Consider the following 17,760-nt stretch of genomic DNA (forward strand, 5'->3'; position numbering starts at 1 on the left):
GTGAATTACTGGTGCGGCGCATGTGCACCCTCCTTTGGCTTCTCAGTACCTCGCGTTTCTTCAACTTAACCTTCCATTACCATTTTCCGCGACGTCATCAAATAATATTTGGTTTGAATTACTGGTGCGGCGCATGCGCACCCTCCTTTGGCTTCTCAGTACCTCGCGTTTCTTCAACTTAACCTTCCATTACCATTTTCCGCGACGTCATCAAATAATATTTGGTGTGAATTACTGTTGCGGCTCATGCGCACCCTCCTTTGGCTTCTCAGTACCTCGCGTTTCTTCAACTTAACCTTCTATTACCATTTTCCGCGACGTCATCAAATAATATTTGGTGTGAATTACTGGTGCGGCGCATGCGCACCCTCCTTTGGCTTATCAGTACCTCGCGTTTCTTCAACTTAACCTTCCATTACCATTTTCCGCGACGTCATCAAATAATATTTGGTGTGAATTACTGGTGCGGCTCATGCGCACCCTCCTTTGGCTTCTCAGTACCTCGCGTTTCTTCAATTTGACCTTCCATTACCATTTTCCGCGACGTCATCAAATATTACTTGGTGTAAATACTGGTGTTGCGCATGCGCACCCTCCTTTGGCTTCTCAGTACCTCGCGTTTCTTCAACTTGACCTTCCATTGTTGTTTTAATATATTTCTTCAATCTGATCAAATCTTTATCGACAGCCTATGTCTTAATTCTCACCTACCTGTTCTGAAATTATCTTTGAATTGTTGACCATTTCTTATTTCCTATTTAGTATTGGGCTACTCGGTTCTTGGCCAATCTGCCAGAGTGGGTACGCGCCGCTAGCGTCTAGGGCTCTACGTCTCCTAAAACGACAACTGTGGCGCTGGCGAAGAAGAAGTTTCGCGCGCCGCCTGTCCTGCCTGGCCGTCTAAGCGCAGCGAGACGCCTCCCCACCGACGCCATGAGGAACCACCAAGTGCCATTAGCTCAAGCCCACCGACGCCCGATGTCCGAGCGGCGTTTCTTGTGGCAGGACCTCTTTTCGCTTCCTGTGCTGGGACCTGTGAGCGTGATCCTGCTGATCGTGCTCGTGGTGATGTGTACCCAGCTGCGCTTCCGCGCTGATGCGGGCGCCGCCTCGGCGAAAAAGCATGGCGAAGTGAGTTCCGACGCTTTTGCTTACAGCAGTGAGAAACACTACGACTCTGTTTCCACTGATAAACTACTTGTTTCGAGCTACTACTAATTTGTTTGTAAAATGTAGATTATTAAAAGAAAAAATAAGACCAATGTTCATATTTATTTAATATTTCGTACCATAACACGCCAGTATGACGCCATGAAATTACAAGTAAATTTTTGCTGCATTTGGGCTATTGTGACGCAGTATGTGTTCTTGAAACTTGCTTGGTTCAGTGTGTGGTTCATTTAAAATGTAACCCTCTAATTAAGATTAAAAATTTTTAAGAACTTGTAAGAAAATGCCTGCTTTTGTTTACGTGCGAACCATTCGGATGATCAATAAAGCAAGCGAGCAAAAATGTTTCTTCAGGATGGTGAGGCTTACTAGCAAGAATAGTTCTTGTTTTTCACATTGCAGAATGAAGTTGGGCTTCTTGCACGCAGCGAGTTTAGGCTCACAAATTCAATGGCGTGTCACCTTTCCCTTAGGATGCTCCTTGCGTTTTGAAGTTTTTTTACAACAAGCAGAACAAGCACTAAATAGACGCTTACCACAGCAATAGAGGAACTCAAATCGTCTTTTGGCTTGCATAAAAAAGAAAATGCCCTAGACAAGCTGATTTCGTTGGTCGCCTTATATTGTAGTCACGCGTTTGATGAGCTCGTCTTGGCTTCTGGCCTTAAAGGAGCAGTCTCGTTTATCTGTACCGTTAAAAAAAAGAAGCTACACTAAATCTGACGTCATCAAAATACGTGTCGTCACAGCGAGCTGGTTCGGGAACTTGAAGGCAGTGTTACTACGTGTGTTTTGCCTATACTTCTTTCCTGGCTTACTTGGCCTCGTGTTGTGTTCTTCCTTTCGTCCTTGTCCGGGTTGCGCTGCCCACCCACAGGAATATGTTGGCCTTTTCGCGTGATAATGGTAGCCGTTTTTCATTGTCAGAATGTTTTTTACTAATACTGGTGCAATTATCGGTTTCTTTGGGGCTCCTTTAAGTCGATAAATTAGGAACGAACACCCCACGAATGTGTTCCAGCCATCGCTGACTCGCGGCCAATTTCCCGGTTTAATATACATACATATATACGTGTTCATTTGTAGTTGCCTGGTACATGCTCGTAAAGATGCCTTGCGATCCGCTGGATGTGTTCTATATAATGTGGGATAGCTTATGTGGCGTTGCAGAACTTTCATAAATACTGCCGTGATTTCTCGCACTGCCTAGCCTACTAGCGTTTGAATGAATTGTTGAGTTTTACGTACCAAAGCCACAATTCGACAATGAGGCATGTTATAGTGGGGACTCTAGATGAATTTTGACCAGCAAGGGATCTGCCCCATTCCACGATGCATGGACGTTATTGTATTGCGCGCCCATTGAAATGCGGCAGCGATTTCATTCCCTGACCTCGTGCTTAGTATCGCAACAACATAGCCGCTAAGCCACCGCAGCAGACGACTAAAGCTTCAATGCTCCAGGAAAAAAAATCTATTTGCTAATAGCGCATGACTGAAACCAGTTGTGCCCTGGCAGGAGATCAGTTTTGCTGTCGCAAATACGGCCCTTGTCAAAAGTACGCGTTGCGAAGAGAACTGTCGCGGGGCCCCAGACGTCAAAGAGACGCGTGCATTCATTGTCTCTGTGAAACCTAAGCTCCCTTTCCGGCGCGCAAGGGGGGGGGGGTCCTCTTGTTTCTTCTTGAACTGCAAACGTGCTCTTTGTTCTGTTGGGAGTTTTGGTTTTCTTACCGTTCTGCGTACGCAAAGAAACCTGCATCGCCGGCACGTCATTGAAGACGGCAGGAGAGGCCCGCCTTTTGTCGTATGCGCTCTGTTCCTTTCGTAATTGACCTTTTACATTCAATGTATCCGATCTTTTGTTATATCTGCACTTCTTTTTACTCTTTGTGCTATGCCTCTTTTTCGCTTACGTACTGCTGAAAGTTTTTTTTCATTTTATTTGTTATGCTTTTTACTGTACGTGTGTCCTTGTACTCGAACATCAGTGTGGCTCCTGAACACGTTCAGTAAGCTATTTAATGATTGATTCACTATAACAATGATTATTATTACTATTATTACCGCTATTATTACTAATATTTTATTAGTAGTAGTAGTAGTAGTGCCGCAGCACGGCGCCGAGTAAGGACGCATTCTTGCTTTGCTCGTGTCTTTTTTACTCCGACAGCAATTATATGGACACTCCAGGCGTATTTTTGCTGACGGCGTCTCCGTGATGTTATGTATCAAGTCCAAGGGCGATAACACCGTCGTCACCCGCCGTATGATCTATCTGCGAGCGCAAGCACGCGAGGGAGGAAATCACTGAGCGCACGCGCCATCTTTTGTCGCAGCTTCTTCAGGCCGTGGAGGATGGGAGGGAGGGGTGACGGTGTTGTGCTCCGGCAGCAACGGCATACCTCGCAATCAGACGCAAGGGGAATTGGCGATCGCGGTTCCGTCTCGTGCGCGAAAGTGAGGAAAATGGGAGGGGGTCAGCGCGGCCTCTGCTTCGCCCGAAACTGCGTACTTTGCGCGCCGCACCTTGAAAGCAGACGGCTGATACCTTTGCTCGTGCTGTGTTCTCGCCGCTCAGTTTGCGTTGAAGCGATAGGCAGCACGAAGGTCACTTTGCCCGCTGCTGCTGCCGCGCTCGCTGACGAGCCAGCCTTCTGTCAGCCAGCGTCCGCAGTCATCGAGTGGGACGTGTTCATGTTTGCCCGTGTGCGCTGACACTATGCTTGTTAATTGACTTAATAAGCCATTGTTTCCAGCTTCACACAGCCAATAAATGTACTATGCTGACTTCGTACGGCTGTCCTCTTATTTGCTATGGCAATAGGTGCTCCCTTATGAAAATGACTGTTGAAATGTTGTTGGCATATTGTTGACGAAATGTTGACCTAATAGCCTTTCAACAATACCTCAACAATTATTGAAACCACAGAGGAATAATTCAACAGTAAAGTTTTTGGGCAGTTCACAACAAAAAGGTCGTTGACTAAATTCTGTTGGTATATTGTTGCCTAGTATTGAGTATTATTGAGCCATTGTTGAGTAGTTTTCAACAATAAAGTCGTTGACTAAATTCTCTTGATATATTGTTGCATAGTATTGAGTGTTATTGAGACATTGTTGAGTAGTTTCCAACAATAAAGTCGTTGACTAAATTCTGTTGATATACTGTTGAATAAAATTGAGTATTATTGAGTCAATGTTGAGTAGTTTCCAACAGTAAAGTCGTTGACTAAATTATTCTGACATATTGTTGAATAGTATTGAGTATTGAACCATTGTTGAGTAATTTCCAACAATAAAGTCATTGACTAAATGCTGTTAACTTATTGTTGAATAACATTGATTCACGAGCAACATTGAGTTTTGAAGTATATGTGAAAAACACACGCACATATGTATGTGTGCGTCGTTTGCACATATATGTTGCATTACTGATCACTTGATCACCATTACATATATACAGGGTGTTGTTTCACGTTACTTGAACCATAGACGTATATACACGTGTTTCAGCTAAATTTACTCAGAGTTAAAAAAATATGCCGATGAACCATAAGACGATGCGACCAAATGCATGCTGCTCACTCTTGTAAGCGTCACGCTATTCTTGTATTTTCCTAAGTAGGTAATTAGTCAAGAAAATTAGCCATTCTGAAGGAACAAAGTTAGGTGAAAAATTCCAATGAGGAAGCTCTAGAGCACTTTGTAAAACGTCCGATTAGGCAATTTCTAACTTTCTATCTATTAAGTGTTAGTGTTTTTCAGCTTACTGCGGATGCCCGCGAAATACAAAAAATATCACTTCACATACCCGCTTGCGCGCCGTGCTTGCAGCGCTCCTAACCGAGCATACCATCGAGCAGGGTGTGTTGCCGCTTGAAAGGCGACAGGGCAGTGACGAAGGCGTTGTCTGTGGTATTGACGCCAGCGACGTGCTTCCCTCGCTGCGGTTCATAATGGCGATAAGCAGACGGCTGTTCGCACTGGTTAAATGGTATGTATTCGTTTGGGCGCGGAAGGCTTAGGAGCAGTGCAATCACGACTCGTAGGCGGGCATGTCACGTGGTGTTTTTGTATTTCGCGAGCATCCGCAGTAAACTGGAAAATTACACTAGCACTTAACAGATAGAAAGACAGAAACTGCTTATTCGGACGTGTTGCCAACTGCTCTGCAACTTTCTAATTGGAATTTCTTTCCTAACTTCCTTGCTTCAGAAGTTGGTTAATTATATCCTTGACTTATTAGCTAATTAAGCAAAACACAGAAATAGCGCGACACGCTACACACCAAAGGGAGCAACATGCATGTAGTCACGTCGTCATAGAATGCATAGAGTTTACACTCAGCATAAAGTTAGCAGAAACACCCTGTGTGTGCGTTTGTGTGTACATATATATATATATATATATATATATATAAATATATATATATATATATATATATATATATATATATAAATATATATATATATATATATATATATATATATATATATATATATATATATATATATATATCCCTACAAGCAGTGACAAACAACCGATGATTGGATGCATCCTGCATTTCCATCGGCATCCATTATAAGGGGCCAGTGCCCTGGCTGTGTGTTAGGAAACGGCATTGCATGCCTCCATGTATGCCTGCCTCCATGTTAAATATGGTCAAGGTGGCGGAGAACGTTCACAAAATTTCACGTGCCAAAACCACGCTTTGATTACGACCCGCACCGTAGTAAGAAACTCCATATTTATTTTGACCATCTGGGGTCCTTTAACCTGCACCGAACGCACGGTACACGGGCGTTCTTGCATTTCACTCCCATCGAAATGCAGCCGCCGCGGCCGGCATTAGATCCCAAGCATACGGGTTAGCGGCGCAACACCTCAGGCACTATGCCACCACGGCGGGTGCGGCGGAGAAAGGAGTGAACATCGTTTTTACAGAGTGCGTTTCCCTTAGATGTAACTTGTTAGCGCGCTACAGAACGAAACGAAAACCTTGGCCGATATTTACCACATGGTGCTCATATTTCACATGGAGGCCAAATTCTGTTCTGTGACCTAGACGGGGCGCTGGCGAATGTGTTGGGAATCTGCTCGGCCACCAAGCACAATCTGCGCTGCTATACGTTCTCGGTGACAAATCGAACAGCGCAGAAGCACAGGCACAAATGCCTAAATAATTGGACGACAGACTGCCTGCAGTTTGCCATGATGTCGACATAAGCACAAACAGCGACGTTTCTGTACTTTTCTGGTCAATAGTTGAGTTCACATGGTTGCGGCACGCATTACGTTTTTTTTTAAATCCAAACGACGAAAACTGTGAGCGCACAAATTAGCACGGCGTTTGCGATGTTTGAATTTGGCGCCTTTTCCAGCGCATGCCATTAGCTCCAGCCGGCGCACTGAGTTACTGCGCTGAAGAAAATAGTTCATCAAAGAAGCGAAGCCAAAAACTTTCATGCACTTGCAAATTGCAACAATAGTCCAGTAATAACATGACATTACCAAATTTGTTATGAAATGGTACAATTTATGACAATGTAAGCGTGTATTTGTATAAGTATACATGTATGATTGCGCGTCTGCGCTGTTGATGCTTGGCGCATTCCGGCGAGTACGTGCAGGCCTTTTGCTTGAGAGCTTCCTGAGGTTTCTGCGTTCTTTGTGTGCTTCACTGTGACATGTTTGGAGTATTCCTGCGTGTTGCTCGCTATATTATGGGCTTGTTGCCTCGAAGATCGCCATGATCGCCTCCGACTCAGCGGCAGTGAGTGAGTGTTTCGAATTCCCCTTGTTCGTCCATTGCGACGTGGTGAACGGAAGCGCGGGAATTATTTCAGCGCTTGTGCGCGTCTTCCGCGCGCCTCTTTTCTAGTTTTCATTCCTAGTACTATCCTTCCGTTGCAAGAATTGGTTGTACAGCATCAGCTTTGTGGTACATAACATGGAGTTTTGTGCTGGTTTAACTTTACACTCCGCTTGTGGAGACGTAAAGCAGCTATTTGGTGCCAGCTAAGACAGAGCATGTTGTACGCCATGATTTCTGATACGGTGTTCGAGCACCGATTAAGTTTGCGTTATTAATGAGCGCGAAACAATGCGACGTGAAACCATCCGATCTGTACTGTAATCGAAGATATTTCGTTTGCGCCACGCTAGTACAAGGCGTGTGGGCAAGCTTGTAATTACGGAGGGGGGGGGAGGGCGGTGGGAACGGCGAAAGTGTATTCTGTTGCGCTGTTCCCTTCAGGATCGAGTGACTCCGCGGTGCTTCAAGGCCACTACCTGACACGCCGCGCGGCTGATGTTCGTGCGATCGGAAAACATAGAGGAGACTGTCGCGCAATAATAATAAAGAATTTTAAGGGTGTACATGCCATTCTATGTGATACGTGAGCTACAATAGGAGTGATGCCACAGAGTGCTGCGAAATCATCGAGTTATACGCCTTGCCAACCACGTGTGTTTTGTTTTCTACCAGTTCGCGTGCATTCAACTTTCTTTTTTCATCTTCTCCATTCGACGCCATCGGGTGCTTCGCCCAAACGGCTTCGCGTAGGCGCTCTTTGCATTCACGGAAAGGCAGATTTCATGGCACTCCAGGTCCTACAACATTCAAAATAATGTAATTTCGTGAAATTGCAGCTTTTCGCACTTCAGTAACTGATTGATTTAACAAAGTTTTTAAATCGGTAAAGGAAAGAGATGCCTGGAATATCTGCCTTGTCTTCCCACTGTGTTTCGAGGCGGCATGTATACGTTATCGGCAACATAAACATCAATAATTAGCATTGTTTCTTGTGGCCATAGAAGTAGCTAGTTATGTCGAAAAGTTATTTTTGCTTTGAATCCGCGCACTATAGAGTGAACAGATTGAAAGGGGAGCGCATCGTTGTGAACTTAATGATGACGCTTTGCCAGAAGCTTGGAATAATTCTTTGTCGAAAGAGCAGTTCTGTGAAATTCTTTCTTTGAGAGTAAGCAAAACTTCAGTAGCATCAGGTAGACGGGGAGTAAAAGAATGTAACACTGTGGTTTTATATGAAGGAGCTGCCTTTAATATGTGGCCATAACAGTTGAGTAGGTGTGTGGAAATAATTTTTAAAATAAGTAGAGGAATGTGAAATAAATAATTTGACAAGCTCACACTGCCATTGGCAAGAGCGGCCACACTTTAGTGTATTCAATGACTGGTCATTTGTATCCGTCCATTTAGGTCAGCCTAATCGTCCATGTAGCTCTTTTGATTGTTGCTTTTGCTGCATCGTTGCTTCACATTTTAATACTGACATCTTTTTTCAGATTCAAAATGAGCTGGGAGATGCCCCAGCTGGAATGGTGAAGGTGAATTCTTTGGCCATCCATTCTGTAGCGTCACCATGATCAAATACAGTGATAGCGTGAACATGTATTGCAGGAAGCAGAAAAAAACAACATTGCTGATGCAACTGCAAGGCATTTGCTACAGTGATCAATTGGTGCAGAGTCTCTTCATTAGGAGACATGGTGCCTTTAAGAACTACGCTTAAAGACTTTGCAACTGCACCGGGACTGGGAGTGAATGTCACTATCACTTGTGAACATATTAAACGCAGAATGTGCCTTTTTCAGTGTATATGCCTGATATGAGAGGGGCGTTCAGAAACTTAGTGTGGACATTAGTGATCTACATAAGTGCACATCTTTCTAATTTTATTAAAAAGAAGGTATTATGACCTATGTCATACAGCAATGTGCTGCTAGAGGTGTGAAACCAGAACAGCAGCACCCATTGAGAAAGTTGCCTGAAGAACGAGCAATGATCGGGGCTTTCTGCATTTCAAGGCCAAATTCCAATAAGATTGATGCCGAGCTGGACGGTGTGAAGTGCCGGTCACCACATACTGTAGCCAGCATGGCTCGAACCTCCTTGGCATTGTCTCGTTAAGATACAGAAATTGCATCACTGCTCATAAAGAAATCGGAAACAGGGAGGTTGACGGGAAGTGGTAGGGCTCCCCTCTAGAGCAGCCAGTGCATGCCCTTTGCTATACTGATAATCCTACCTTAATGAGAACCAGTGATGCATGTTAACTTATTACGCAGCCAAGTGCATTCCTTGTTTTGTATTAAGGGGACACCAATGATACCCTAAATGAATTTAAAATAAAGCATCGTTTTAAATATCTACTTGTGTAAATTTCTTCGTAGTTGCTTGATTATTACAGAAAATAAAGCTCAAAGTTCAATTTCCTGAGTATCGCCCTAAAATGCTCGTGCTGACACTTCATTGTCACATCATGGATTCCAAGTATTTTTTCAAACTTGGGCTGTATTGGTTCTGTAAATGTTGCTGACGCTTTTATTTTGGGTTTTTGGAATACGATGAACATATTTATTTGTAAAAAAAATTTCTACGCCTGAACAGACATCATCAAAATCCATGACGTCACAGCAAGCTGGTGTGGTAACTTCAAAGCAGCACTGCCACCAATCTTTCCTCTTGCTGCTTTTACAGTTTACTCAGCCTCTTGTCACGGTACGAGTGAATCTCTTGAATTGTAGGAAGGTCATTTACAGATACATCTAAAATATTTTTTCTCTTAAGTGCTTTCATGCCGTAGTTGCTTAGGGGTGTTGGCACAGTGCCGCTAAGCACGAGGTCACAGGATCAAACAACCGCATTTTGATGTAGGTGAAATACAGAACTGCCCATGTACCTTGCAGCCTGATTTGGTAAAAATTAATCCAGAGTTCTCCACTATGGCGTGCCTAAACATCATACTGTGGTTTTGGCTCTTAAAACGGCAGAATTTGATTAATTTTATGTTTATTTTAGTGCTCCTTTAAGCTGTAGAATTCATGATCTCTGCAAAAACTCATGCTTAAAGTATTCTCCATAAAGATTAAATAAACAGTAGATATAAGTGTCTATATTTTGAATTGTGGTGATACGTGATGACTATGAGAACGGTGGTACGAGACAGACAGAATTGTAATACAGTGTGTGACGGCACCATGATGCACATCGAGGAAATGACCGAGTTTCCCTAGAGGTCCCTGACATGGACATCAACTAACTGTCCACAAACTTCTGAGTTCACTCCGTGATCTTGTGGAGCCTGTGCTTTGCGAGTCGATTAATTGAGGTGGTGGTTGGCACATACTGTCCTTGCGGCTTATGTACATTTCATACAGTGGAGTGGAATCTCGCATATTACGTCTGGAGCACAGCAAGCGAACGTGATGTGTAGTGGTAATCTTAGTAATGATCGACAATCATGTCCCTCTTCGAGCTCCTAATGCTGCTTGCCAACACAAGCAGCAGCAGTTGCCCAAGATAGCGTGAAAGAGATTCATTGAAAAGTGGCATATGCCCAGGTTCGCATACCCACTCACTCAAGCTGTTCCGACGGTTGATTTTTAACTCTTCACTCAACATAGCAGCCCAATCTCCCCATAAGACCATGGGCTACCCATTTACACTAATGGATGGGAAAATAGAGAAAACAGCTGAAAATATGAAGTATCCTAAGAATGCTAATCACAATAAATAGTACTAGATGTGCATTAGCGCAAGCTTTTGGGCCAGTTGGTGCATGATCAACTTGAAAAATGGGTTGCTGATGAACTTGAAAAGGGGGGTACCAGCAAAACAAAGGACGCACACACACTGAAAAGGCGTTAGACAGGGACGGACGCTGGTCTATCCCAACGTCTGTCCGGGTCTAATGCTGTTTCCTTGTGTGCGTGTCATTTGTGTTTTGCTGGTACTCCCCTTTTTCAAGTACTAGATGTTTGGATGCTTTGGTTTATTATTCTTGTTTGTGCTGGATTATTTTGCTGAAACATGTGGCATCTAGACAGCATAAGAAGCTAGTAAGAAGTCAAGTTTAGCATTCCAGATTTGCAACAGGTACTTTTGTAATTTATTTGCAGTAGGGCTGTTGTGTGAATGTGCTTGAAAGGCTTAAAACTGTTTTGCTAACATTTACTTAAACGTGCAGGTTCACATAGGTTGTAGGAGCGCACATTGAGAAGGTTATCCTGGCACAGCTTACCATGGCCTGCCATGGTGGACCTGGAAAGTTTGCAAGGGCCCTGCTTCACCATGTGTTTACAGAGGAGGAGCTCATGGGCCATTTGGGCTTTGGAACACCAAGGGGCAAAAGAGGCTCTTGAACCCACCAGGGTCAGTACTGTTATAGGCAAGTATCATATATCCTTTCCGGTTGCATGTTTACGTTCACATTTTTTTCTAAAGTTATGAACTTGCCAATGGCACAACAAATTACTTTCAAGTAGCCCGTGCGTGCAGTTGTGTGCTACAATAGCCTACCATTTGGAATGGCTGTTCATATGATCTTAAGTGCTTAATGCCGCCATACTCAAATGCTTCTAAAATTTAAAAGCTGCCTTCACTGCTGAAAGTGTTTAGCGGCTCCACCACATAAAAGGAGCCGCATTTGTGCATCAGCAGTGCTACTGGACTGTCATTGCAAGGAATAGTTGTCTGTGAAGCTCGCTCCAAATCTATTAGCATGGAGGACATGTTTAAGTAGCCTGAAAGTGTTGTTCTAATGCACGAATTGCTGAGAAGCTATGCTCAAGTGTGGTTACTGCTCAGCTCGAACAGGAGCACGTTCACCAAATTGCAGAAATCAAAACAGCTCTCCAGGTTCCGAGATGTGAAACAGTAGTTTCACCAATTTAAACAGACCACAACGAATTAAAGTTGCTCCTATTTTGAAGGAGGTCCATGTGATGCCAGACAGCAGCCTTTCAGCAGAGGGAACCTGAGTGGTGTGGCAATTTTCTTTTGGTTGTTTCAATCAAAGAAACAACAGGGACAGAGTTGCCAGCTTCACTTTCAACAGTACTATGTTTAGTGGACGCTTACTCATTCTAAGCACCTAACCTATGACTCGTCTTTATTAACATGCACTTTATCACTTTGTATTCTAAGGTATGAAAAAATATTTATGTGGCTTTTCCCCATATATTTCAATAAATTGAGAATAGGCTCTTGGGGCATAATATATAAAGCTTCTTACAGACCATCGCACATGTCCACTGCTCACATTCTGAAATTGTTAGAATTGTTTCCTGCTTCCTTACTTCACCTACCTGTTAACAGGGTTATTATGAACCATTGCCAAGTAGATTATGGGCTTAAATTTATCAAAAAGATGAATGGGCTTTTCTGTCGCCCTTGTTTAGCCCATTGAGGATCACATTTTGGGGAGAAATACGCCTAATTTAGGAGTTATATATATTTTTGTGGTGTGCAAATACTCAAAACTTCCGAATTGAATAGTGTCCTATTCAATTTAGTCTGAATGGTCACTATTTGTAAATGCGAGTATTCTAATATGTCGAAACACCAATTTGAGCCAAAGTACGGTAAATTTTCACCTCCAATAACGTAGTATAGACATAAAACGTATGAACTTGTAAGAATAGCAGACCAGGCTACATTACTTAGGTAGGTGTACTTTAGAGGCTGTACAGCAATCATTTATGCTTACTGAAGAGTCCTGTGCATGTGAAGAAACTTTGTGCTGCTCCATTTGTGCTTTTAATAAACAGCTCTTCATAACATAACAATGACAGAAACTTGCTAACTTTAAGAATACTAGGATGTGAACCCCATCTTACATTAATTGTGATATCATCTGTTCATTATTCAGAAGCTATTCAATATTTGATTTGCTTCTGGCATTATTCGGTTCAGTCTCAAAAATCGCTTTTCGTGCATCCTTAATATTTTTATTGCAGATTTGAGTTCTTCACAGTGACTTTCCGAGAAAATAAACTGGTAAATAATTTTTTAAGTAACAATAAAGTGGCAATACCCATTCACTATTTGCAGTTTTATGTGTTTTATTTTTTATGCAGGATAAAGCAGCATAATTTTTTTGTGTAATGAAACTTACAAAAACTTGGGGCAACACTCCCGAATAACTGCAATGACAGACACCAAGGAGCTAAGTGAAAAATCAGTTTTGGAGAAACCCAAGGAGCGACAGCACTATACGAATATTTTCTAGAAGTCTCAGACGGTTGCAGCACCTGCAGTGGGATGCCAGGCAACACTGTTCTGAAAAGGCTAATTTTTTCAAAACGTTCCGTCACATCCACAGATGTACGGCAGTAAACCCTAAAAGAGTTAAAGAAGTCAGTCCTATGGCATGTGGCTCTTAAAAGACAGTATTTCTTCGTATCTGTCACATTCTGCATGTGTCATGCTAAGCAGCTTGGTGCACAACTACACGGAATCCTCATTGTAACAGTCATTCAGTTGTTGAGGCATAAAATATACTTTGCTGTAAGCAGTGTTTCCTTTAATGTAGAAAGTCCTAAGTCATTGTAAGGCTAGAAGTACATTTGGATTGCATGTGAACTCATAAACTTAACATCAAATGAAGCCACACTTCTAGTGACATGACAGTATTGTATTTGGAGCGTGGAAAAGCACAGTGAAGTGCTGCACACTTTAATTATAAAAATTACAAATAATTTTAGTTGTCAGTTCAGGTTTATTTATGAACGTGAATATTTTTCACCATTTTGTTTCTCAGCCAGGAAAGTTCACATCTTCGACATTGAGGATATTCATAAAGTTATTTTGCTAGTGTCTTGTTCCTCTTTGCCCTTTCCTGCATTTGACACTTAGTGGAGTCCTGTGCCACATTGAATAAATTTAAATGGTCGTGCTGTAAAGCTGTAGCCGTGGAAAGTTGGAATAAAGCAACACAAATGCATAAATAAATTTCATTATAACGAGGGCATATTGCGTGCCATTCTTTTGCATGTGGAAGTTGCTTTTTAAAACTTGTTCTGGCTTCTTGTCTTTGCAGGCTTCATGTGTCGCAAATTTCCTGGGTACCAACATGCCCTATGTAAAGAACTGGCCTCGCTTCTCGCATGGGACCAATAGCCTCTGAAGAGCCCGAGTTGGACAGCTCAAACCAAAACACAAGTGTTGTGCTTTTGTAAATCTCGTCATTTTTATGTTTTGTTATGTTATGTCTTCTGAAGGGCACAATTTGGATTTCTCAAGTGAGCATACAAATGTTGTGTCTTTCTATGCCTTGACATTTTTATGTTAATTTTATTTATGTTGATTATGCTAGTCTCCTGAGAAGCCCACATTGGATTGCTCAATCCAGAATACAAGTGCTTTGCTTTGTTATAGTTCACTACATTTTTATGTTAGTTTTTGATATGGTTCCAGTAAGGATAGTGCTTCCTTATTAATATATTTTTTAAGTATCTTGAGTCATTTCATGCCAAGCTACCCAATTTTGTCAAGAAGTGTTCCATTATGGCCAACGATTTCAAGTTTGCATGATTTTGAGTAGGTACAATGAGAAAATTTGCTTTAATACATACACTTGATTCATTCTAGGGCAACCAACCAGCGTTTTTTGACCATCATAGATATAGTTGAAGCTGCGAACTCTTGCTCCCCATTTATTTTCCTTCGCAAAAAGTTTTTTGAATTTTGGCAAAAATTTGTTGTTCTTGCCCAGCTAAGCTAGAAAGCACTGATACACGTTTCTTTTGAAAGGGAAATTGTATGATCCAGATATTCAGATGGTGTTCATGTCAAGAGACTGAAGTGGTGTGACTGCCGAAATTTGCTAAGTTTGAATTTTCTTCTAATGTAGGGAAATACAGAAGGCACAAAATAAATATAAGATTAGACGGATTGACTTGGGATAGCAGCAAAATATTTCAAGACTTGGAGGTTCAGTTCATCAGCTAAAAAAACTGTAAAGTTCAAATTTTTTGCAAAAAGCTTCGTGTTGAAGGTAAACAAATTAGCTTTGGTGGTTGGCACAAAAGTATATGTCACCCATCATTACACAGCCCTATATGTCTGCTATGCATGTGACAAGTAACAAAAAGGTATTATTCTTTAAATGCGATATATTATTTTTCATAATGTTCATTTGTGGATCACACATGCAGCATAAATATAGCATAAATATGTGAAGCCATGTCATCTAGAAAGGAAAGATTGTTAATATAATTAGCCACAAAAACTACTCAACAAACTGACTGCCTTTTTTGTCATTATGAAGGCAGGTGACGTCAAGCGCTGGAACTGCAGTTTCAACTCGTATTTTTTTAACATGAACGCAAAAAGTGGTCGCCAATGGTGTCTGACCACATCAGACTGAACATGGCACATAGGACTTTCATAGATGAGCATGTTCCGGCTCTGAAACAGTGGTAGCAAACAACACCACAAGAATTTGTTCATGCTCATGTAGGTTTTCAGTACTAATTATGAAGGTGTTTTCTACTTGCATCATCATTGGGCTCCAGGAAGCAGGGAACAAAGTGTCCTGGGGTGCTATTTTGTAGGAATTCTATTACTTTTTTTATGCGTTTTTCCGCCATCACTGAGCAGCCATTGGTCGAAAATGACCGGGCCGCGCCCATTTTGTCTGTCAATCACGCGACGTCAGGAACCCGCAAAAACTGTAATCGTCATCGTGACGTTGACGCACTCATTATGCGGAGCGAAAGGCACGGATATTTGGCACGGCCAGAGGCAGGGTCGTTTCCGAAGGCATAACAAAAATGGCCGCCCCTCTGATTGCTATGGCCGTGGCTCTTCGCCGTCGCCGACGTGAACACGGAGAGCCAGACGACGCGTTTGACATGCCGGATGACCATTTTCGACGGCATTTTCGACTCTCGAAGGGAACGGTGCGGTTGTTGTGCGAGGAACTGGCGGGGGAACTAGAAGCGGAGCGAGCGACGGGACTGTCGGTGGAGCGGAAGGTGTTGTGTGCGCTGCGCTTTTTTGCCACTGGGAGCTTCCAAGCGTCCGTTGGGAGCGAGGAGACGATTCGTGTGTCGCAGTCGACAGTGAGCCAGTGCGTGCGACGGGTGGCAGAGGCTCTTGTGAAGGCCGGGGCGCGCAACAAGTGGGTGCATTTTCCTAAGGCGGCCGAGGAAAAGGCAGCCGTAAAGGAAGGCTTTCTTCGGCGCGGTGCTATCCCCGGTGTCATAGGATGCGTCGACGGCAGCCTCGTAGCTATTGTCGCACCGAAGGGCGAGCGCAAGGCTGCGTTCATGTGCCGCAAGGGATACTACGCCCTGAACTGCATGTTCGTAAGTAAACCTCACGTTTTCTGGTGCCGATCCTTTTTGACAGTAATGTTGCTCATGTCATCGGGCACTTTCTCTGTTTACGTTTTACCAGATCTGCGATGCGGACATGAAAATCTTGGCCGTGGACCCTCTGCGACCGGGGTCGGACCACGACGCTTTTGTCTGGCGCACGACATGGTTGCGCCGGCGGTTTCAAGCGGGCCGCATCGTGAATCCCGGAGAATACCTACTCGGTGAGGCGAAACACCTTTTTTGGCGCAGTCACGCTTCAGTAGCGCAGAACGCCGTGTCCGCTCCAACCCAAACTTTTAACCAAATTACAAGCACATAAGTCGGGAAAAAAAATGAAGTCACCATTGTGACTGCCACCATTCTCAATGTTCGAAGTGTTAAGTTACAAGCACATTATGTGCTTGCAAGGAGCAGATGAAAGCAATACGTATTCGTGCTGCTACTACACCCAGTGCCTGCCAGAAGCAGAAGAAATGAACAAACATTAGTGCTGCTACTGCTACTACTGTCATTGATAGTACCAACAAGTGTTGATTTCTTCTGCTTGTGGCAGGCACCGAGTAGTGCACTTGTAAATTTGTTAACCGTTTGTGTCGGGTATGGACATGCTCAACTCATGCTTTTACTTGGGATTCACTTCTGGAGCCTTCTGTAGATTTCCTAAGTTTACAACTTGCCTCTCGTCAGAGGAGTACTCAATGTACTATTTCCATCTTCGTGCAGGTGACAGTGGCTACCCCTTGGAGCCGTGGCTCCTGACCCCAGTTCCTGTCCATCCTCCAGCGCAGACAGCCGAGGGGCAGTACAACACAGCACATGGCGCCATGCGTTCCGTAGTGGAGAGGTGCATTGGGCTCTTAAAGAGCCGTTTCCGCTGTCTTCAGCGATATCGCACCCTCCTCTACGAGCCGGAACGTGCAGCCAACATTGTCGCGGCATGTGCTGTGTTGCACAACCTTCGCCTGTCTGAGGGCAACATAGACTCGGGCGATGATGACAGCGATGACGACAGCAGCAGCAGTAGTAGTACTGAGCTCTGCGGTAATGACGACCCCATTCCGCAAGGTCTGCCCCGAAACACAGGGTCGAGAATGAATTATTTGAGAGGCCGGGCCGTCCGTGACTCTGTGATTGGAATGTTTGGGACAACCCGTGCGCAGCACATACAGTACCTGAGAAGTGTTCGGCGGCAGCTGCGACGTCAACAGCAGCGTCAGCATCGCTAGGTGCATGCACACAGTTGTAGCATAACATGTGCCGAAAAATTGCATTGTGCATTTCATGCTGTCAAATTGCAGACAGATTTCCCATGCTAAGTTGTGGGTGATGTTTATGTAATGCAAAGCATTCATGACTGGTCAAGGAATGTAAAAGTTGTGTAGTGAACCGTTATGTAAGGCCTGCATTTATACTAAGTGAAACAGTATGTTTAGTGGCGACATATAAGATTGAAAGCAA

The 17,760-nt window shown here is 43.5% G+C and overlaps 2 protein-coding genes across 3 annotated transcripts in view; both read left to right on the plus strand.

Annotated features, from left to right (window-relative positions):
• The first annotated feature begins 871 nt into the window (after positions 1–871).
• LOC139055868 (neprilysin-2-like) overlaps positions 872–17,760 on the plus strand; it is a 131,979-nt gene continuing 115,090 nt past the window's right edge. For both annotated transcript variants that reach the window (XM_070533448.1, XM_070533449.1), the window contains exon 1: positions 872–1,131. In XM_070533448.1, the coding sequence (XP_070389549.1) occupies positions 934–1,131 (198 nt within the window). In that variant the 5' untranslated portion in view covers positions 872–933. The remainder of the gene's footprint in view (positions 1,132–17,760) is intronic.
• On the plus strand, positions 6,813–17,528 carry LOC135900855 (putative nuclease HARBI1). The gene is made up of 6 exons (XM_070533441.1): positions 6,813–6,950; positions 8,482–8,523; positions 11,166–11,366; positions 14,019–16,290; positions 16,382–16,523; positions 17,026–17,528. Exons 4-6 carry the CDS (start codon positions 15,754–15,756, stop codon positions 17,526–17,528), a joined length of 1,182 nt encoding a protein of 393 aa, XP_070389542.1. The 5' UTR covers positions 6,813–6,950; positions 8,482–8,523; positions 11,166–11,366; positions 14,019–15,753.

Source organism: Dermacentor albipictus, chromosome 2 (genome assembly GCF_038994185.2).
Source record: "Dermacentor albipictus isolate Rhodes 1998 colony chromosome 2, USDA_Dalb.pri_finalv2, whole genome shotgun sequence".
NCBI lineage: Eukaryota > Metazoa > Arthropoda > Arachnida > Ixodida > Ixodidae > Dermacentor > Dermacentor albipictus.

Bases quoted from the DNA above. Each gene is read 5' to 3' on its own strand.
- LOC135900855 (XM_070533441.1), top strand. From the start codon at position 15,754: ATGGCCGCCCCTCTGATTGCTATGGCCGTGGCTCTTCGCCGTCGCCGA. The intron at 16,291-16,381 runs GTAAGTAAACCT...ACGTTTTACCAG, and splicing joins ACGCCCTGAACTGCATGTTC to ATCTGCGATGCGGACATGAA. The intron at 16,524-17,025 runs GTGAGGCGAAAC...ATCTTCGTGCAG, and splicing joins TCCCGGAGAATACCTACTCG to GTGACAGTGGCTACCCCTTG.